Source organism: Puma concolor, chromosome F2 (assembly GCF_028749965.1).
Source record: "Puma concolor isolate L17-30 chromosome F2, mPumCon1.1.hap2, whole genome shotgun sequence".
Classification (NCBI taxonomy): Eukaryota; Metazoa; Chordata; class Mammalia; order Carnivora; family Felidae; genus Puma; species Puma concolor.
Genome location: NC_141684.1, coordinates 42,348,091 through 42,370,714, shown reverse-complemented (window position 1 = coordinate 42,370,714; position 22,624 = coordinate 42,348,091). Strand labels below are relative to the sequence as shown.

Here is a 22,624-nt window from a genome sequence, read left to right as displayed (position 1 = left end):
AGAGAGATTCCCAAGGAGGCTTTGCACTGTCAGCATAGAGCCCAATGTGGGGCTTAATTCCACAAATTGTGAGATCATGACCTGAACTAAAATCAGGAGTGGGACACTTAACTGCTTAACCAACTGAGCCACCCAGGCAAACTATTGTATGTTTTCAATGCGAATACAACATTTTCACTGTGCCTGCTATGTGCAGTGAGCTTGCAATGCAAATTAATTTCATCAGGTAGATTACAGTCTCCTATTCATAAAAATAATAAGAAGTATTGACAGGGTACTGTTAGAACACAGAGTAGGGCTACTTAATTCAGTCTTGTTAGGGATTCAAAGACTTTTCAATCTGAAATTTGAAAGATGATGAATTATTACTTGGATGGATGGGAAAGAAAGGATGGGCATTCATGGTAGAAGGAATAAACATAGATAGGCAAAGAACATGTTGTAATCAAAGGGAATAAAAGCAGTGGAAAAGAAAAAGCATGATATATTTACTTTTCTTGGCACATAAAATGTGAGATAAGAGTGGTCAAGAAATGAGATTGGGGAATTCAAGACGTGTAAGGTCATGGAGGCCTTTGAATATCATGCAGTAACACTTGGTCTTATCCTATAGGAAGTAGAAAAATCATTGAAATGTTTGAGTGTGAGAGAGTCAGACTTCTGTTTTCTCTCAGTTCACACTTATAATTCTTTGAAGGATAGACTTGAGGGTGACAAATTCAAGCCAAGAAGGTAAGGTACTGGCCATGGTGAATGGAAGTGATAAAAGCTTCAATATATTGAGTGTTCACCACGTGTCGGGTACTGTTTATAAAATACTTTATGTGCTATTCAATGCTTACAGAGGCCCTAACAGCTAAGTTTTATTGTCTGTATTTTATAGACAAAGAAACTAAGGGTTAATCTGGTTAAATAACTTGCTTGAGATCACACAGTTTATAAATGTGGAAATCATGATTTACACCCAGGTTTTTCTGACTCTGGGGTCTATTCACTTAATACTGTGCTATACTGGAGTGAAAAAAATTAGAAAAGAAGGTTAGTGAGACTTGGTGCTTCAACAGTATGGAGAGACAAATCATAGATATTTCCTAGTTCTCTAGTTTGTGTGACTGTGGATTTTAGGGTTACCAAAATAGGGTTATAGACATAGGACAATAGGAAGAACAGGTTTTGGCAAAGGGATGATGAATAATTATCTTTAGTAATAGTCATGTTGTGTTTTGCTGGTCTTTTTCCAGAGGAATTTATATGTTCTTGTTTTAGCATACTTGTATATTGATATGTACTGGTGTTTTTCTTGTGTTAATTCATTGCCTTTTTGTTGCTAGCTTTTTAGGTAGCACGGTGCAGTGTCCTTTTAAGCTGTTCATAACTTAAATTCCTGGCAGAATTGTCAAATATTGATTTATTATTTGAAATACTACCATAAGTGTTACCTTTTTTCTGTTCTGTCTTAAATTTATATAGTAAATATGTATGTCTCACTTTATCTCCTGCTTAATATGTCTTCAATTCGTTAATCTTCACCCATTTCACTCTGTGAACCTAGGTTCCACATTGACTTCAGTTTCTCTGAAATTTTATAACTCTAAGAATCTGTGATTGATCATGGAGTCAATGTCTAGTACCTCCAGTACATTCTAAAATGTATCCACAATCATTTTTGTTTTAATATTTTAGGCTCTTATTCTGAGCATGGCTGTGCCCACTATAATAGGTCTCAGCTTATGGAAAGAGGTAAGAAAGGTTTTTATATTATGAAAATGTACTTTACAAGGTAGTGATAAATTTACATGTGTGTAGCATATTTATATTGAGATACTATTCTAACCAAATAAAGTGTGATATTCTTAGTATGCCTAATTTTTTATCATTAGGAACACAATACAAGAGTTAAAACATTTTTAGAATGCCACATGATGAATTTTCTGTGGTTTCCTTATTTATTTATTTATTTATTTATTTATTTATTTATTTATATTTAAATGTTTATTTATTTTGAGAGAGAGCATGTGCATGTGTGTGCGAATAGGGGAGACGGAGAGAGAGAATCCCAAGCAAGCTCCACGCCTTTAGTGGGGGGCCCATCGCAGGGCTCAGTCCTATAAACCCAGGCGCTGCTCAGTTTTCTACAGTCTAATTCTGTTACTAATTCAGTTTATAATTGGCAAAGGCCATTACTGAATAAATAGGTGATAATATTAAAAAGCAATTTGGGGGGGCACTTGGGTAGCTCTGTCAGTTTGGGCGTTTGACTTCAGCTCAGGTAATGATCTCGCGGTTCGTGAGTTTGAGCCCTGCATCAGGCTCTGTGCTGACAACTCAGAGCCTGGAACCTGCCTCAGATTCTGTGTCTCCCTCTCTCTCTCTGCCCCTCTCCTGCTCACACTCTGTGTCTGTCTCTCTCAAAAATAAATAAATGTTAAAAAAAATTTTTTATTAAAAAGCATTTTGTAATGAAAAACCCACAACTAACATCGTACTCAGTATTGAAAAACGGAGGTTTTCTTCTAAGGTCAGGAACAAGACTGACTCTCACCACTTTTATTCAACATAGTACTGGAAGTTAGAAGTCCATAGCAGTCAGACCAAAGAAAGGAATAAAAGGCATCCACGTTGGTAAAGAAGTAAAACTTTTGTTATTTGCGGATGACGTGATATTATATATAGGAAACTCTATTGGAGCACCTGGGGGGCTCAGTGGGTTTAGTGTCTGACTCTTGATTTTAGCTCAGGTCATGATCTCACATTCATGAAAATGAAAAAAGAGGGACACCTGGGTGGCGTAGTTGGTTATGCGTCCCAACTCTTGATTTCAGCTCAGGTCATGATCTCATGGTTTGTGGGATTGAGCCCCACATTGGGCTCCTCGCTGTCAGCATGGAGCCTACTTGGGATTCTCTCTCTTCCTCTCTGTCTGAGCCTCCCTCATTCATCCTCTCTCTCTCTCTCTCTCAAAATAAATAAATATGAGAAAGAGAAGTTAAACAGCAGAAAGAAATTAAGAAAACAATCCCATTTACAATTGTACCAAAAATAATAAGATACCTAGGAATAAACCTAACCAAAGAGATGAAAGACCTGTACTCTGAAAACGATAAAACCTGATGAAAGAAATTGAAGACAAAACAAAGAAATGGAAAGATGTCACATGCTCATGGATTAGACAAACAACTATTGGAGGCACCCGGGCAGCTCAGTGGGTTACGCATCTGACTCTTGAGTTCGGCTCAGGTCATGGTCTCACAGTTTGTGAGTTTGAGCCCTGCATCAGGCTCTGTGCTGATGGCATAAAGCCTGTGTGAGATTCTCTCTCTCTCTCTCTCTCTCTCTCTCTCTCTCTCTCTCTCTCTCTCTTTCTGTGTCCCTCCCCTGCTTGGCTCTATCTCTCTCAAAATAAAAATAAACTTATTAAAAAAAAAACAAGAACAAATATTGTTAAAATGTCTATATTACCCAAAGCAGTCTACACATTTAATGCAATCTGTATCAAAATACCAGTAGAATTAGAACAGACATTCCTAAAATTTGTATGGAACCAAAAAAGACCCCAAATAGCCAAAGCAATCTTGGAAAGCAAAACTGAAAGTATCATGACCCCAGACTTCAAGTTATATTACAAAGCTATAGTAATCAAAACAGTATGGTACTGGCACAAAAATAAACACATAGATCAATGGAACAGAATAGAAAGCCCAGAAATTAATCTTCAACAAAGGAGGCAAGCATATGCAATGGGAAAAGGACAGTCTTCAACAAATGCTGTTGGGAAGACTAGACAGCTACATACAATACAATGAAACTGGACCACTTTCTTACACCATACACAAAGATAAACTCAAAATGGACTAAGGACCTAAATGTGAGACCCGAAATCATAAAAATCCTAGAAGAGAACACAAGCATTAATTACTCTGACATTGGCCATAGCAACATTTTTCTAGGTATGTTTCCTGAGACAAAGGAAACAAAAGTAAAAATAAATTATTTGGGACTACACCAAAATAAAGAGCTTCTGAACAGCAAAAGAAACAATCAACAGAACAAAAGGACAATCTACTGAATGGGAGAAGACGTTTGCAAATGACATATCTGATAAGGGGTTCGTATCCAAAATATATAAAGAACTGATACAACTCAACACCTAAAAAACATAATCCAATTTAAAAGTGGGCAGAAGACATAATTCTCCAAAGAAGATATACAGATGGCTAATAGACACATGAAAAGATGCTCAGCATCACTCATCATCATAAAAATGCAAATCAAAACCATAATGAGATACCATCTCACACTGGTCAGAAGAGCTAAAATAAAAATTACAGAGACACCTGGGTGGCTCAGTCGGTTGAGTGCGTGACTTTTCTGCTCGGGTCTGGATCTCACGGTTTGTGAGTTTGAGCCCCACATCGGGCTCCACACTGACAGTGCAGAGCCTGCTTAGGATTCTCTCTCTGCCTTTCTCTCTCTCTCTCTCTCTCTCTCTCTCTCTCTCTCTCTCTCTCTCTCTCAATGTAAATAAATAAACTTAAAAAAAAAACTAAAGGGGCGCCTGGGTGGCTCAGTCAGTTGAATGTCTGGCTTCGGCTCAGGTCATGATCTCACCGTTCGTGAGTTCGAGCCCCGCATCGGGCTCTGTGTTGACAGCTCAGAGCCTGGAGCCTGCTTCAGATTGTGTGTCCCCCTCTCTCTCTGCCCCACCCCTGCTTGTGTTCTGTCTCTCTGTCTTTCAAAAATGAATAAACATTAAAAAAAAACCCTAAAAAACCAAAAATAAAAAACCAAGTGTTAGTGAGGATATGGAGAAATAGACACACTCATGCACTGTTTGTGGGAATGCAAATTGTACAGCCACTGTGGAAGACAGTGTAGAGGTTCCTCAAATAATTAAAAATAGAACTACTTTATGATCCAGCAATTGCACTACCAGATATTTACCCAAAGAATACAAAAACACTAATTCAGAGTGATACATGCACCCCTATGTTTATTGTAGCATTATTTACAATAGCTAAATTATGGAAACAGCCTAAGTGTCCATTGATAGATGAATGGCTAAAGAAGATATGGCATGTGTGTATATATTATATATAATAATATATATGTATAATATACACACACACTTATCTTGATGAGCACTGAGTAATACAGGGAATTAATTGAGTAATATAGGGAATTGTCCATTGATATATGAATGGCTAAAGAAGATATGGTGTGTGTGTGTATATTACATATATAAATATATATATTATATGTATAATACACACACACGCACTTATCTTGATGAGCACTGAGTAATATAGGTAATTGTTTAATCAGTATATTGTACACCTGAAAGGAATATAATGCTGTATGTTAACTACACTGGAATTACAAAAAGTGTTTTGGCAACTCCAAAATTTGAATATTTATAAAATAATATAAATTCTTTAGTTTATTGTAGTATAACACGAAACTAATTGCCAATAAACCTGTTAAATTAATTGTGTGTTCCTGAAAGATGAAACTGATGATTGTTTGGTAATGATAAAATTATTTATTGAGTCTAGGCAGTAAATTAACCATAAAATAGATTATTTAGATTATTTGGACTGAGAAGAATGAGCAGCTCACTGAAAGAAAGTAAAAAGATCCATGATATTTTTTCCATGAGAATGATGTTATAATATTGTTTGTCTTACGTTAGTCTCGTGGTAAATACTCTGGAGCAGTTTTGAACTTTTTGGATACTTATACATAGTTTTGGGAATTTTGTTTTGCATTTTAGTTTTTTCCAAGATTAATGACAGAACTAATGGAACTACAAGAATTTTATGACCCAGATACAGTGGAACTTATGACCTGGATAAAGTAAGAATTGAACTGCTTAACACTTTTGTTAAACCATTGTTGCATGCTATCTCATCAATTCAGGGGAAATAATAAATTAATCCTTTTCCAAATTGTTCTCATAAAACTTAGAATTTTGCCCCGTGCTTTTAGGGATATTTAGTTTTTAATTGACTTATAGTTCTGATTTTCTAATTGAACTCCTCTCCATTGGAAATACAGCATTAGGTCACCTGGGTAGCTTAGATGGTTAAGCATTTGACTCTTGATTTCAGCTCCGGTCATGATCTCATGGTTTGTGGGTTCGAGCCCTGCTATTGGGCTCTGCGCTTACAGTTTGGAGCCTGCTTGGGATTCTCTGGCTCCCTCTTTCTGCCCCTCCCCTGTTCATGTGTGCACCTTCGCTCTCTGTCTCAAAAATAAACTTAAAAAAAAAAGAAAGTAGCATTCAGGGGCACCTGGCTAGCTCAGTCAGAGCATGTGACTCAGGGCGCGTGGGTGGCTCAGTCAGTTAAGCGTCTGACTCTTGATTTCAGCTCAGTTCATGATCTCACGGTCATGAGATTGAGCCCAGTGTTGGGTTCTGCACTGACAGCACAGAGCCTGCTTAGGATTCTCTCTCTGCTGCTCCCCTGCTCACAAGCGTGCGCACTCTCTCTCTCAAAAATAAATAAAAAAACTTAAAAAAAGCATGTGATTTTTGATCTCTGGATTGTGAGTTCAAGCCCCTTACTTAAAGAAATAAAAAGCTAATATATATAGCATTGATAAGTTTGAGATTTGAGACTCTTTCTGTGCTACACCTAGAAATGTAGAATGTAAAGAAACAAATATTCCTTTATTTAGATAGTCAAGAGGTTGTTTCTTTTACCCTGGGTTGGATAAGTGGTGGATTACTAGTCTTGTTAACGAAGTTTACCAAAATTTAAGATTTTAATTTTAATAGCCATACATATTTTATTTTATTTATTTATTTTTAAATTTTTTTTTTTTTAATTTTTTTTTTTTTTTTTTCCAACATTTATTTATTTTTCGGACAGAGAGAGAGACAGAGCATGAACGGGGGAGGGCCAGAGAGAGAGGGAGACACAGAATCGGAAACAGGCTCCAGGCTCTGAGCCATCAGCCCAGAGCCTGACGCGGGGCTCGAACTCACGGACCGCGAGATCGTGACCTGGCTGAAGTCGGACGCCCAACCGACTGCGCCACCCAGGCGCCCCTATTTTTAAATTTTTTAATCTTTATTTATTTTTGAGAGAGAGAGACAGAATGTGAGCAGGGAAGGAACAGAGAGAGAGGGAGACACAGAATCCAAAGCAGGTTCCAGGCTCCAAGCTGCCAGCTCAGAGCCCGACCCAGGGCTCAAACCCACGGACCGTGAGATCATGAATCTGAACTGAAGCCGGCCACTCAACTGACTGAGCCATCCAGGCACCCCTAATAGCCATGCGTATGTTAAAACCCACACAGGACAGAAGATATGGTCTTTGGCCTATGGATACAGGGAATTGCAATTGAGACCCCGTTTTCCCTCTCTCAACACACACATATGACTAAGGGACGCTCAGAGGACTACACTATCAGTGATAGAATAGACCCACAAAATAACCATCCAGTGGTAGGGAAAGCATATCTTCCTTGGCCTCAGCTATTAGTCAAACAAAAGTCTCTCCTCTGAATTTGCAGCAGTGGATCTGAATTCACACGGGTTTGCAGTTTGAAATTATACTTGTCTAATCCAAGAAACCCCCAGTCAAAAAATCATCATAAAAAGTGGTCCTGTGTGGTTTAGAGTGTCTGATATATTCTCAACCCAGGCTACACAGGTTTCCACAAATAGGACTTCATGAAGATGAGCTCTAAAATTAAAAAACACATGACAAAACGGTCCAACACAGTGAGATCAGCTGTTGTTTGTGATAAACAACAGAATTAGATCTCTAACAATTTTTCTTTTTCTTTCTTTTTTTTTTTAGTTTATTTACTTACTTACTGAAGTAAACTCTATACCCAATATGACCCTGACATCAAGAGTCACATGCTCTTCTGACTATGCCAGCCATGTGCCCCAGAGCTCTAGAAATTTCTGATAATAAAATTTATGTGAGTTGGTTTCTGCTGCATAATAGACTACCACAAAAGTCAGTGGCTGCAAATAATAAACATTTCTTATTTTTCACTATTTTGGCAGTCAGTGAGTGGGGGGTGGGGAAGAGTCTTCTGGTCTGGGCTAGCTGCTCTGGGACTGAGTGGTCAGGCATGGCCTCTCTCACATGTCTAAAGGTTGGGTAGGTACCAGCTGGGGGAATGGAATTGACTTGGCCACAGGCCTCTCATCCAGCTCAGGTAGCCTGGGCTCATTTAGAAGATAGTGGTTATAGAGTTCTTAAGAGTAGCAAGAGAGGACGAATCTCAATGTCAAACATTTTAAAAGTTTCTGCTCACATTATGTTTCTGTTCTGTTGGCCAAAGCGAGTCACATGACCAGGACCACTGTTTGCTCTGAGAGCATAGGTATGAGGTAAGAATCATTGCAGCCATTTTACAACTAGTCTACCCTGTGTGTAGACACTATGAAATAACTACACTGAAAAATGTTTAAGACATAGAAGGAGAAAATAAAACATGAAAAAATGAAACTATCAAAAAACAGGAAAATATGGGGGGGGAGACAAAAATGTTTCTATAAATGAGGAATAGGTTTATAGAAATGAGAATTGGTGTTATTACAAGGTTTTGTTACTGTAAATACACATTTCATATGTATAAAAATTGTTTTCTTTAGATCACCTTTATTGCCTATTAATATTTTTTGTGAATTGTGATTACCATTGTAGGACACTGACTGTATAGCTTTGCATTGTCATTAACAAAAGATGAAGTTAAATCTGGGTGTGTGATTTATCACATTATTTTTAAGCATAGGGGCTTGAACATTGGACATTGTACATCAGGCAGTTATATATATTACTGTGGTATAATTATCCTGTTTCATGTTTGTTTCCCCATTACTGGGTGCTCCCTGAAGACAGTGGCTGTGTGCCATCTTTTATTTCCAGAGCTTGGCATTGACTCTAGCGTGTAGTAAGTGGATGCTGAATGTTGAATTGGTTGGATTGGTTAGTGAAGACATTGGAGCAACCCTTTGGGATCTGCTTTTAGGTTTCCTAGTCTTGTAAGTGGCATCTTTCTGGGGCTTTGGATCATCGTTCAAAGTGGAGAAGTCCTACATGTGTTATCTGCAGACAGGTACATGGTAAAGGTAGGGAAGAAGCAGGAGATGGATGGATTGGGAAAGATTTGGGTTGTGGTGGTTAATATTTTCAGAAGGATAAATTTGAGAATTCACACTCACCATTGAATTGATTACACTATATAAAGTAGTAAATTCCTGTCATTATATATACCCTGCATTATTTTTTAGTAGTAGTATTACCACCTGGCCTATATCCCTCCCATCTCTCTCAAAAGCCAGGAACCTTGGGGTGCCTGGGTGGCCCAGTCAGTTAAGTGTCTGACTTTGGCTCAGGTCATGATCTCATGGGTTTGAGCCCCGCATCAGGTTTTGTGCTGACAACTCAGAGCTTGGAATCTGCTTCAGATTCTGTGTCTCCCTCTCTCTGCCCCTCCCCAGCTCATTATCTATCCCTCTCTCAAAAATAAGTAAACATTAAAAAAAAAAGAAATGCCAGGGACCTTGTCTCCACCCCACCTTTAAATTTTTTTTCTGTATTAGGGCACCTGGGTGGCTCACTCATTTAAGCATCCTGACTCTTCATTTTGGCTCAGATCATGATCTCATGGTTCATGGGATTGAGCCCCATGTCAGGCTCTGCACAGACAGCATGGAGTCTGCTTGGGATTCTCTCTCTTCCTGTCTCTCTGCCTCACCCCCACTTGCTCTCAAGTTCTTTCTCACTCTCTCAAAATAAATTTAAAAATGAAAATAAAACTTAAAATTTTTTTTTCCATATTTTCAGCATTCAAAATAGTTCCTGGCACTTAGCAGGTGCTTATTTTTTTTGAATTCGTCAATGAAACAAATGCTGATATAGAAATTCAAGCATACAATACATGATTGGTTGCCTGCTGTTTCAGAGTTGACATAAATCATTGATCTAAATAGTACACTTACCTTTTCAGTGTGTAAATCTTTATGTTTCTTTACAGAAGGCAAGCTCCAGTTGCAGCTGTGTTTGCAGGGAGTCCACAGTTAATGGGTGCGATTAAATTATGCACGGGATGGATGGTGACCAGCTTACCTCTTTACAATGATGATGATCTTCTCAAGAGAAATGAAAATGTAAGGCATTTTAGATTACACATTTAAATCTTTTAAACATCCCTCTTCTATTTTAGTATAGCTCTGTATTTTAGAGAGCTATTAAAATTCAAACAATTTTAGAAAGAGTTGATTATTAGCTTTAGTCTTTGAAAAGCTGTGTAATATATTTAACCAAGAGGAGAGCCAAAATTAAAATACTAAGTTCTTTATTTTATGAATGGTATTGATAAGTTTCTAGGAGAAACATTTAATTTTCCACAAAGTTTCAAGGGAACTCATATGTAATATTTCACAAAGAGAAACATTCTTTGGAAAATATGATTGTTCTCAATCAAATTACCGAAGGCAGGCAGACTGTCAGTGAATGTCTTGATACACTTTGTATTTCCAAGCTAAAGTTCTGTCTCACTGTGGTTTATTTTTCAGTATGGGCTGTTATTAATAACTTAGTATAACATTACAATATCTAATAATACAATAGAATGTATTATTTTGACTGGTCCAGATGTAAATGTTAACTTCATATCTGGAAGCAGTGATCAACTGAACCTAAATTCCAAATATTCTGTTTTTCAGTTTGAGAGAATTTTATGTAGTTTTTAAGTATGCTGTAAGCTAAGGAGGTAATATAGCAATATAGAATTTAAACTGTAAGAAGACGACTCTGGAATTAGAATACCTGGATTCAAATGCTACTCCTGCCATGTGCTAGCTCTGTGACCTTGAACAAGTTTGTCTTCCTTTTTTTTTTAAGATTATTTTTTAAGTTTTTATTTAAATTCCAGTTAGTTAACATACGGTATAATGTTAGTTTAAAGTGTACAATGTAGTGATTCAACACTTCTGATCTCTACACCTATCTTGGGGCTCAAACTTAAAACCCTGAGATCAAGAGTCATATGCTTTACCAACTGAGCCAGCCAGGAACCACCCCCCCCCCTTTTTTTTGTATTTCCACAATTCCTGTTTTATTTAAAAAGAATTTTTTTTAATGTTTATTCATTTCTGAGAACAGAGAGAGACAGAGCATGAGTGGGGGAGGGGCAGAGAAAGAAGGAGACACAGAATCTGAAGCAGGCTCCAGGCTCTGAACTGTCAGCGCAGTCCCCCATGCAGGGCTCGAACTCACACACCATGAGATCATGACCTAAGCACCTAAGCTGATGTCGGATGTTTAACCGACTAAGTCACCCAGGCACCCCACACAATGCCTTTTTTAAAAAATTGAGGTATAGATGTGCCTGAGTGGTTGAGTCAGTTAAGTGTCTGACTCAGCTCAGGCCATGATTTCACAGTTTGTAAGTTCAGGCCCCACACTGGACTCTCTGTCAGCACAGAGCTACTTCAGATCCTCTGTCCCCCTCTCTCCATGCCCCTCCCCTGCTCTCTCACTCTCTCTCAAAATAAAAAAACCTTAAAAAATATGGTTAAAAAATTTTTACAATAAATAAATAATAAATAATTGAGGTGTAATTGACATATAACATTATATTAATTTCATGTGTACGATGTAATGATTTGATATTTGTATATATTACAAATTGATTACCACATTAAGTCCAGTTAACATCCATCAACATACATAGCTATAAAAATTTTTTTCTCATGATGAGAACTTTTAAGATCTACTTTCTTAGCACCTTTTAAATGTGCAGTACGGTGTTACTAACTATGTCACTATGCTCTACATTAGGTCTCTATGACATACATTTTATAACTGGAAGTTTGTAGCTTTTGACTCCTTTCACCCATTTTACCCACCTCCCACCCCCACCTCTGGCAACCACCAGTCTGTTCTCTGTATCTGTGAGTTTGGTTGGTTTTGGTTTTGCTTTCAGATTCCACATATAAGTGAGATCCTACAGTATTTGTCCTGTGTGACTTACTTCACTTAGTATAATATCCTCAAGGTCCAGCCATGTTTTTTGTTTGTGTGTGTGTGTGTGTGTGTGTGTGTGTGTGTGTGTTTAAGCTTTATTTATTTAAGTACTAATCTCTACACCCAGTCTGGGGCCCGAATTCATACCCCCAAGATCAAGAGACACATGTTCTGACTGAGCCAGCGAGGCATCCCAAGGTCATCCATACTGTTGCAAATGGCAAGATTTCATTCTTTCTTATGGCTGAATAATTTCCTATTTATAAACACACACACACACACATATACTACATTTTATCTATTCATCCACTGATGGACATTCAGGTTGTTTCCATATGTTGGCTTTTATAAATAATGCTGCAGTAAACATGGATGTGCATATATCTCTTTGAATTAGTGTTTCCATTTCCTTTGGATAAATACCCAGAAGTGGAATTTTTGGATGATATGGTAGTTTCATTTTTAAGTTTTTGATGAACACTTCATACTGTTTTCCACAGTGGCTGTATCACTTTACCTTCCCATCCCCAGTACGAGGGTTCCCTTTTCTCCACATTCTCGCCAGCATTTCTCATTTCTTGCTTTTTTTTTTTCAACTTTTTTTTTTTTTATTTTTTTTATTTTTGGGACAGAGAGAGACAGAGCATGAACAGGGGAGGGGCAGAGAGAGAGGGAGACACAGAATCAGAAACAGGCTCCAGGCTCTGAGCCATCAGCCCAGAGCCTGACGCGGGGCTCGAACTCACGGACCGCGAGATCGTGACCTGGCTGAAGTCGGACGCTTAACCGACTGCGCCACCCATGCGCCCCTTGCCTTTTTGATAGTACCCATTCTAACAGCTGTGAGGTGATATCTCTTTATGGTTTTGATTTGCATCTCTGTGATGATGAATGATGTTGAGCACCTTTCATGTACCTGTTTGCCATCTGTATGTCTATTTTGGAACAATGTCTATTTAGATATTTTGCCCACTTTTTAATCAGATTTTTTTTTTCTCCCATTCAGTAGGTTGCCTCTTCATTTTGTTGATAGTTTTCTTTGCTGTGCAGAAGTTTTTTAGTTTGATGTAGTCCCACTTGTTTATTTTTGCTTTTGTTGCCTCCACTTTTGCTGTCAAATCCAAAAAAATAATCGCCAAGACCATTATCAAAGAGCTTATCACCTGTGTTTTCTTCTAGAAGTTTTATGGTTTCAGGTCTTACATTCAAGTCTTTAATCCATGTGAGTTAAGTTTTGTGTGTGCTGTACAATAGTAGTTCAGTTTCATTCTTTTGCGTGTGGCTGTGCAGTTTTCCAACATCATTTATTGAAGAGATGGTCCTTTTCCCATTGTACTGTTTTGACTCCTCTGTTGTAAATTAATTGACCGTGTACGTGTGGGTTTATTTCTGGGCTGTTTTGTTCCACTGATCTATGTATCTGTTTTTGTTTTTAACGGTTATTTATTTATTTTGAGAGAGGATGGGGGAGGGGTAGAGGGACAGAGAACCCTAAGCAGCCTCCGCACTGTCAGCACAGTCAGTTTCATGAATTGTGAGATCATGACCTGAGCTGAGATCAAGAGTTGGACACTTAACCGACTCAGCCACCCAGGTGCCCCATATGTCTGTTTTTATCCTGATACCATACTATTTGGATTACTATAGCTTTGTAATATAGTTTGTAGTTAGGAAGCATGATTCTTCCAGCTTTGTTTTTTCTCAAGATTGCTCTGACTATTCAGGGTCTTTTGTGGTTCTATACAGATTTTAGGATTGTTTGTTCTATTTCTGTGAAAAATGCCATTGGAATTTTGATAGGAATCGCACTGAATCTGTAGATGGCTTTAAGTGGTATGGACGTTTTAACATTCTTCCAGTTCATGAGCACAGAATATCTTTCCTTTTATTTGTGTTTTCTTTAATTTCTTTAATTTTGAGCAAATTTCTGAATCTGGTTATTATAGTAAGTTCTTATCTTCTGGTTGTGAGTCGGGATGCTTAAATGAGTGAGCCACCCAGGTGCCCTAATACAGAAAAAAAATTTTAAAGGTGGGGTGGAGACAAGGTCCCTGGCATTTCTTTTTTTTAATTAAAAAAAAATTTTTTTTTAATGTTTACTTATTTTTGAGAGAAGGATAGATAATGAGCCGGGGAGGGGCAGAGAGAGGGAGACACAGAATCTGAAGCAGGTTCCAAGCTCTGAGCTGTCAGTACAAAACCTGATGTGGGGCTCGAACCCACTAGCTGTGAGATCATGACCTGAGCCAAAGTCAGATGCTTAACTTACTGAGCCACCCAGCCTCCCCTAGAAGTATTTTTTTTTTTTTAATGCCCCATGAGTGTGTTACAGCTTCTTAAAATTTAAAGTAAGTAACAAATGTATGTGAAAAACAATAAATAGATACAGGCTGGATAGAAATATTTCCATTGAAACCTATTTAGCAATTAAATGAGATAATGCACTATGCCTGAAACATAGTAAGACTTAAATATTAGTTATTATGTTCTGATTTACTATTAAATTGTATATGCACACACATAGAAACATAGAAAGTACAAAGAGGAGCACAAAAGCAGGAATAATTGGGGCACCTGTCTGGCTCAGTCTGTAGAACATGTGACTCTTGACCTCAGGGTCGTGAGGTCAAGCTCCACATTGGGCATGGAGCCTTCTTTAAAAAAAAAAAAAAAAAAAAAGGCAGGAACAATCCATTCTGCCTCTACAAATCCAAGTCTTCATAAAAGGCATTGGCTTGATCTGGGCTTTGAAGGACTAGTAGAAACATGGTTGGAAAAAGAATGCATTGATTCCAGGATGAAAAATGACATGAGCCATGAAATTTGTATAGCCATGAAACTAAAAAAATAAACTAGGGCCAAATTCTAAAGGACCTGGAATGTTGTGCTGAAGAATTTAGACTTACCCTTGAGGCATTTGGGAGTTATTAGAGACCTTTAATAAGCCTGGGAATGGAATGCTTAGATCTGTTTTAGAGAGTTAATTATGGTCACAGCAGAAAGAACAGATTGAAGCAGGGGAGAGGTCAGAGATGAGGAGATCCATCTGGGTGTGATTTACCTGAGAGACAACAGCTGCCTTTGTCTAGTATTTGCTGCATTTTGAAAAGGTACAGTCGCCTAGAATGTAGATGTATATAGCATATTCCTGAACTTTTTTTTTTAGTTTTTTTGTTGTCTTATGATTGGTCTTTTCCTAATACAGAATTTCAGAATCACTTATAATTAGGTCAGACTTTTAATTAGGTTCTAGTTAAATTTAAACATTTTAGAGTTTTATGTTTTATGTGATTTAACTATGAGAATAGGAACCATGTTTCTTTTCAAAACTTTGTCTTTCTCTTTGGTATCTAGTGCACAGCAAGTACTGACTGAATAAATTTGTTGTTAAACTGAAATTCAAATCAGACTCCATAAATGAGACCATATCATTTGAATTGCATTCTATCTACAATTCATGACCTGTGACTAATCTTTGTATAATTCCTAGGCCAGGAATTCTCAAACCTGAGACTATTATGCTCCTAAGGGACATTTGGCAATGTCTGGAGACATTGATTGTCACAACTGTAGGAGGAATTCTTCAGGCATCTAGTGGGTAGGGACCAGGAATACTGCTGAACATCCAGCACTACACAGAACAGTCATCCTCTGTCCCAACAAAGAATTCTCTAGCCCAAAATGTCAATAGTACTTAGATCGAGAAACCCTGTGTTGTTGCCATTGCATAGAAGTGGTTTTCTTGTGTGTATGTTTAAAAAATGTTTATTTATTTATTTTGTGAGAGAGAGAGAGAGAGATTATTGGGGGAGGGGGAGGGGCAGAGAGAGGGAGAAAGAGAATCCCAAGCAGGCTCCATGCTGTCTGCACAGAACCCAATGTGGGGCTCTACCTCACAAACCATGAGATCATGACCTAAGCTGAAATCAAGCAGACACTTAACCAACTGAACCACCCAGGCGCCCCTAGAAGTATTTTTTTTTTAATGCCCCATGAGTGTGTTACAGCTTCTTAAAATTTAAAAGTAAGTAAAAAATGTATGTGGAAAACAATAAATAGATATAGGCTGGATAGAAATATTTCCATTGAAACCTATTTAGCAAAGAGAAGCGTTTATTAACATTCTGTGTACCACAGAATATCAGTAAGTACCTCTATCATGTTGGTGGACATTGGACCTGAAGGTGCTAGAATGACAGAAATCATAACATGTAGGAGGTGGCTGCTGAGTATCAAATAGGTTGGGATCTTGTCCAATCTAGATATCAAATCTCAGTATTTCCAGGACAAATAGCATGTGATACTTTTGGCCTAACATTTGTGATTCTCTTATTTTGTATTTTGTAGCAAGAGCTAGCCCAATGTTAGCATCTCAGAAAAACTGAACAAGCTTATTATTTAATAAGATCCAGAACTTATTATCTTATAAGTTCAGCAAAATTGTAATGGAAAATACCATGGAATCAAGACAGGAGTTTTAAGCATTCTTGTTTATTTAGTATTTTGTAACAGTGATCAAACTATGTTTAACCTTGCTAACTTTATTTCATGTATAAGTGAGTATAAAATACACTGTATGTGGTATAAGATTAAAGGAACTATTATAATTCAATAATAAAAAGACAAGTCAGTTAAGAAATGGGCAAAGCCCATTGCTAAGTGAAATAAGTCAGATAAAGACAAATACTCTGATTATCATTTACATATGGAATCTAAACAAGCCAAACTCATAGAGAGTAGAGTGGTGGTTACCAGGGGCTAGAGGGTAGGGGAAGGAGGAGTTGTTGGTCAAAGTGTACAAACTTTCAGTCATGAGATGAATAAGTTCTGGGGATCTGATGTTACAGTATGGTGATTCTAGTTAATAATACTATATTACATACTTGAAAGTTGCTGAGAGAGTAAATCTTACATGTTCTCACCAGAAAAAAGAAATGGTAATTATGTGACACAGTGGAGGTGGCAGCTAATGTAATGGTAATCATTTTGCAATATTTAAGTGTGTCAAATCCACAGGTTGTACACCTTAAACTTGCACAACATTGTATGTCACTTATATTTCAATAAAGCTGGGGGGAAATGGCCAAAGGACTTGAATGGACATTTCTCCAGAGAAGATATTCAGTGGCAAGTGAATGAATTATGAATATAAGCTTCCTAAGGGCAGGAATCAAGGCTTAGTGAATATCTTTATTTTCCATAGATAGTGCTTTATACCAAATAATAGTAAATGCTCAATGTGTAGTTTCAAATAATACATTTTAAATGTTTTGACATCACTGTTTTAATTATATTCTTCCAGATCTATCAAATCTATTCAAAGCGATCTGCTGAAGATATTTATAAAATACTGACATCCTACAAGGCTAATTACCTAATTGTAGAGGATGCTATCTGCAATGAGGTGGGAACCATGAGAGGCTGTAGGGTTAAAGATTTATTAGACATTGCAAATGGCCACGTAAGTAATCATTTGAAAAGTTAAATCTTTTTGACAAAAATGACTTTTTAATTTAGCTTAATCTTACTCTTTTTAAAGTTTATTTTTTTATTTTGAGAGAGAGAGCAAGCACGCCCAAGCGGGGGAGGGGCAGACAAAATCCCAAGCAGGTTTCACGCCATCAGCGCAGAGCCCAATGCAGGGCTCAAACTCACAAACTGTGAGATCGTGACCTGACACTTTTTAATATGGTGTTTCATACCTTTTGACAGGTGGTTTGCGAAGAAGGTGACAAGTTGACCTATTCAAAATATGGGCGATTTTGTCATGAAGTCAAAATTAACTATTCTCCATATGTGAATTACTTCACTAGAGTGTACTGGAACAGATCCTACTTTGTATATAAAATCAACACTGTGATATCCTTTCAGTCTTGAAAATAGCAGAGTCTTCATTTCAAAGACCTATCACTTGAAGTAAAATGTGATTTTCTTCTACTTACATGGTGTCTTTTGGAAATCAGAGGATGGACATTTGAAATGTTGCTGCTGCTTTTCCCCTCCTGCTGTTAACTGGATCCAGAGTTCTGCAAGAATAGAACATCAAGCATTACTGTCCTTTGGTAAAATGTCAAATCTGCCACAACATTCCAGTCAGGTGTTTTCCTTATCATTACATGGTCTTTGAATACTTTATCTTTTCAATTATTATAAAATTGCCCTCATAAATCTTCATTCTGTCATAACATAGGTCTTGAATTTGAATATGTTCAAGGTCAGAGTATATTTCTCAGACATAACATTTAATAAATATACCATTTAAAGTCATAATTATAGACTAGAAGGAAAGAACTCTTCTTACCCTTGAGGCAGTTTCTGAAGGTATTTCATGGTTTATAATAGAATTGAAATATTACAATAAAAATTAATTTAAATGTTAGCTGAAAATATGTGACATTTAAATTAAAATGTGTAAATTGTGTAAAGGAACATGATTTTGAAGGATATATATAAAGATATATCCAGATTTTCCATGATACTGCTCTCCTCACCTGCTGCTTATATAAATGTGCACTTTCTTAGTAATATAGAGGACATAATATTGCATTTTATTATTTTATGACTATTAAGTGGTTAGCCTTTTTCACTTATACCCATAAATTTAATACCAATTTAATCATGATAAAACAGTGTAACTGTTGTTACCTAAATATTTTTGAAACATTTAAAAGAATGTTGTTCAGGTTTTTAAAGGGGTAGAATGGGGTATACAGTCTATTCACATATTTTCTACTGACGTATTAAATAAAAAATTAAGTCTTTATCAGAATGAGAATATTCTGATATTAATAACTAAAATGACAACACTAAAACGAACAATTTCCTGAGATGGGGCAGAGGCTATTAAACATACTTCTGCATGCAGATATGTTTACCATAAAGCACAAATGCTGTTATTTATGAAACTATAGTACAGTCTTCAACATTAAGAACAAAATGACAATTCTAATAAAATTCACAACACAGTTTCACAGTCTAAATGCTACGTTCCTTTAGGTTAAATGTTTTCGTATTTTTAATCACTTATTAAAAGAAATTCTTAAATGATTCATTGGGGCATATAAAGAGATTCAGGATAGATGTATCATTTTAATAAGATGGGATGCATGTTTAGTTTTACCTTATGCATATGTTTAGTGAATAGATTTTTAAAATTTTCACTTGTTAGAGTGTTGTAAAAATTGCAGTTTCAGTACTCTGAATTACTACTTTAGAAGGGAGCATCTTTTCATTATCCTTATTTTCGGGTATATATATGTGGGGCTTTTTTTTTTTAAGTGCAAAAGCACATGCACTCTTAGACTAGCTTGAGGATGCTTTGCTTTTTTAGAGCTTCAGAATTGTTTGATGGCAGTGTCATATATCTGGTGTACTAGTTTTATTTGGTTCTCATTTCATGCTTTTATATAATTTTTAACAATTAACATATTTCAAGGCAGGGCATTTCAGGTTCTCTGCACGTCTTAATAGTGAGTCATTAGTATTGAACTTCAAGCCTTATGAAAATATTACTGTGGTTACCTAAGTACACAGCAAAGGGTCACCTGGTAGTCCTTGTGATTAGAGCATGTAAAGCAATGTAACTTCAGGGTTAGCTTGCATATGTTGAAAGGGAAATAGAATAACCTATGTAGCGTGAAATATTTAATTGAATTTGTATTGATTTATATTATCAAATATGCTGAGTTCATTTTGATGTGTGTTTTTTGACTTTGTTTTGGCTTTTGACATAAACATATTAGTGAGTTGCTTTTGCTTCTGCCAAAGCAAATTTATTTATTTCTTAAATAAAATTGATTTGGAGAAGCTTTTAATTTAATTTTTTAAATGATAAGTTGTTCATTCAGCATCAGTTGAAAAGGAAAATGTGAGCTTTATTATAGAAGTAATAATATTGGATACAAGAGATTAGCTTCTATTTTAATTATAGTTAAAACAGTAGTAGTAGGAAACTTTGAGGAACATTTTATTAATTTCCTTGCTTATTTGTAGGGTAAAAACTGGTTAAAAGTTCTGTAAGTAATTCCATTTGGGTAACTTACAGTTGTTAGATTTTCATAGGTTATAAAAACCTATGAAAGGAGCAAAGTTTACGGTTTTAGGATGAAAGGAATTTCTCAAAGAAATACAAAACATACTTTGCCCTTGATGTTGCAAAACCATGGAAATAAGTGCCTTAACTTCTTTATTTCTCTTTACTGTTTATTTTCAAAAAATATTATCTACTTTTTTCTATAATTTGGTATCTGTTTCCTCATCATTAAGCACAGAGAAAAACTCCTCACTAGGCTATTTTTAGTATTGACTTTAATTCGTTAATAAGCAAATCTTTGGTAAGGGTAGTGATGGGATTTTTTGCCTGCTAAATTAATTTATCTAGCTTCCCAAATGCCAAACAGTCTAACAAATAAAACTTAATTGATATGGTTTATGATATTGACTCTGTGCTGGTTTATATTTTTTCCCACTTTGGCATCTTGGTGCTTTTTGTTAGACTGGTGGGGTTTTACAGCCTAGGAAGTATGCATTATACTTTAGAACTAACTGTTTTCTTCATTACTTTTTGTGTATATGGACAGCATATTTTTTCAGAACATTAACCCAAACTGCACATAGCCTCAATGTTGTGGCACTCTTCCACACACTCCAGATTGGTTTAAGGAAAAGCAGAAATGGAGGTCAAAGTGTGTTACAAGTTGGGGCTGGAAACTAGGCTTTAAAAAAATAGGTTCTTAATTTCTTGAAGGGCACAGTGATAGCCATCTTACTAAAACTGTTTTGTTTTTGAGAAATCAACTGTTTTTTCGCCCTGTTTTTGAACTGTTAAAACATTTTATTGCCTTTAGTGGATAGATAAAAAGTAGTGCCTCTCTTTATAAAATTGATGGGGTTTCTAAAAGTTGTATGTAGGTCAATCTTTTTGGTAGATTTATTTTAAATGCATGAATATTTAAACATCACGTGTTATGAATTATTCTGTATATTTAAGAACTTTTTGTAAAGCAAATAACTACTTCCTGTACATCTCAATATATTCTCACTTCAATTGTCCACTTTTTAAATATATGGTCTCTATTGTTGCCATTTGCTAATAGTTTTAGATCCCAATATGTATTAAAATTACAACTTTGAAAAGTTGCAAGTAAAGTTAAACAATTCTTATTGAAATAATGGCTCGTTATTAGCTTTTTGAATGTTTAGAGTTAACACTTTAAGTAAAATTAGATGTGAAAATTGCAAAGAATATATTTAACTCAACTATTTTCCATCTATTAAGGTTTCTAAAATTATACTTGTTTTCTGTAATAAAAAAGGGGCATTGAAGAATCAGATTTGCTGAATTTAGCATAAAGTCATCTTTGAATCACTTGTTTATGTCTCTTAGAATTTGCAAAATTTTAATCTTGGCTTCTGTAATCCTATGTGCAGTTCTATAAGAGATACACTAAACATCTGACCACTGTATTTAGTGGAATAATGGTATCAGATAGAAACATGCATTCCAAACTTATAGTTTGAAATATCTCATAAACAACTTTTTAATATTTTAAGTGAATAGCTTTGTACAGCTATTTAGCAAAGATGAATACAGCTGCTTTTATGTATGTTGACTTCTGAGTCATAGTACCTATAACAATGTATACCAGATTAAATGTGTTCCTCTTGTAACTGTTACATCTTTCCAAAAGAATAAAAGTTAATTTCAATAAATAGAAATCCTTTAAAAGAGTTGGGTTATAAACTAGTTTACTTCAGATTTTGTAACATTAAATATACTTTTATCAAGAATGAAATTATTTATTTCATGCTTAATTACACTCCTTGTTTTGTTTCTATAATAAAACTCTTTTTAGAATTTTAAGTTGTCTCTTATTTCTATCTTTTTTGTTGTAGCTTTATTGGGATATAATTTATGTACCACACAGTTCACCCATTTAAAGTGTATAACTGATCAGTTTTTAGTATTGAATTGTGCAATTATCGCCACAGTTTTAGAATATTTTTATTACCTCAGAAACCCCAAACCTTTTGGCTATCACCCCTAACCACTCTATTCTTAGGCAATCCTTAGTAATATACGTTCTGTCTCTATATTTGCACATTCTGGACATTTCACATAGATGGATGGATATACCACATTTTGTTCATATGTTCATCGGTTGTTGGACACATTTGGGTTTCCACTTTTTGGCTATTATGAACAATACTGTGAACACTCGTGTAAAAATTTGGGGGTGGATATATGTTTTCATTTTTCTTGAGTATATGTCTAGGAGAATTTCTGGGTTCTATTAGAACTATAGTGAGGAACTGTCAGAGTGATTTTCAAAATGGCCGTACCAGTTTAACCATCCCTCCAATAATGTGTGAGGTTTCCAATTTCTTCCTATCCTTTTCAGCACTTGCTTATTACCTTGCTTCTTGATTGTAGCCATCCTACTTGATGTGAAGTGGTATATTATTGTGGTTTTAACCCACATTTCCATCATGGCTAATGAAGTTGAGCATATTTTCATGTGCTTACTGGCTATATGTATATTTTCTTTGGAGTAATGTTCATTCAGATTCTTTGCCCATTTTTAAATTGGGTTGTCTTTATTATTGAATTGTAAAGGTCTTTATATATT

The 22,624-nt window shown here is 36.0% G+C and overlaps 1 protein-coding gene across 7 annotated transcripts in view; it reads left to right on the top strand.

Moving 5' to 3' along the window:
• DPY19L4 (dpy-19 like 4) overlaps positions 1 to 21,858 on the top strand; it is a 68,790-nt gene extending 46,932 nt beyond the window's left edge. For 5 of the 7 annotated variants that reach the window (XM_086695568.1, XM_086695567.1, XM_025922837.2 and 2 more), the window contains 5 exons: positions 1,684 to 1,740; positions 5,771 to 5,853; positions 10,003 to 10,135; positions 17,299 to 17,457; positions 17,709 to 21,858. In XM_086695568.1, the coding sequence (XP_086551694.1) occupies positions 1,684 to 1,740; positions 5,771 to 5,853; positions 10,003 to 10,135; positions 17,299 to 17,457; positions 17,709 to 17,873 (597 nt within the window). In that variant the 3' untranslated portion in view covers positions 17,874 to 21,858. The other 2 variants (XM_086695566.1, XM_086695571.1) reach the window with 2 other exon arrangements.
• The last annotated feature ends 766 nt before the right edge of the window (positions 21,859 to 22,624 follow it).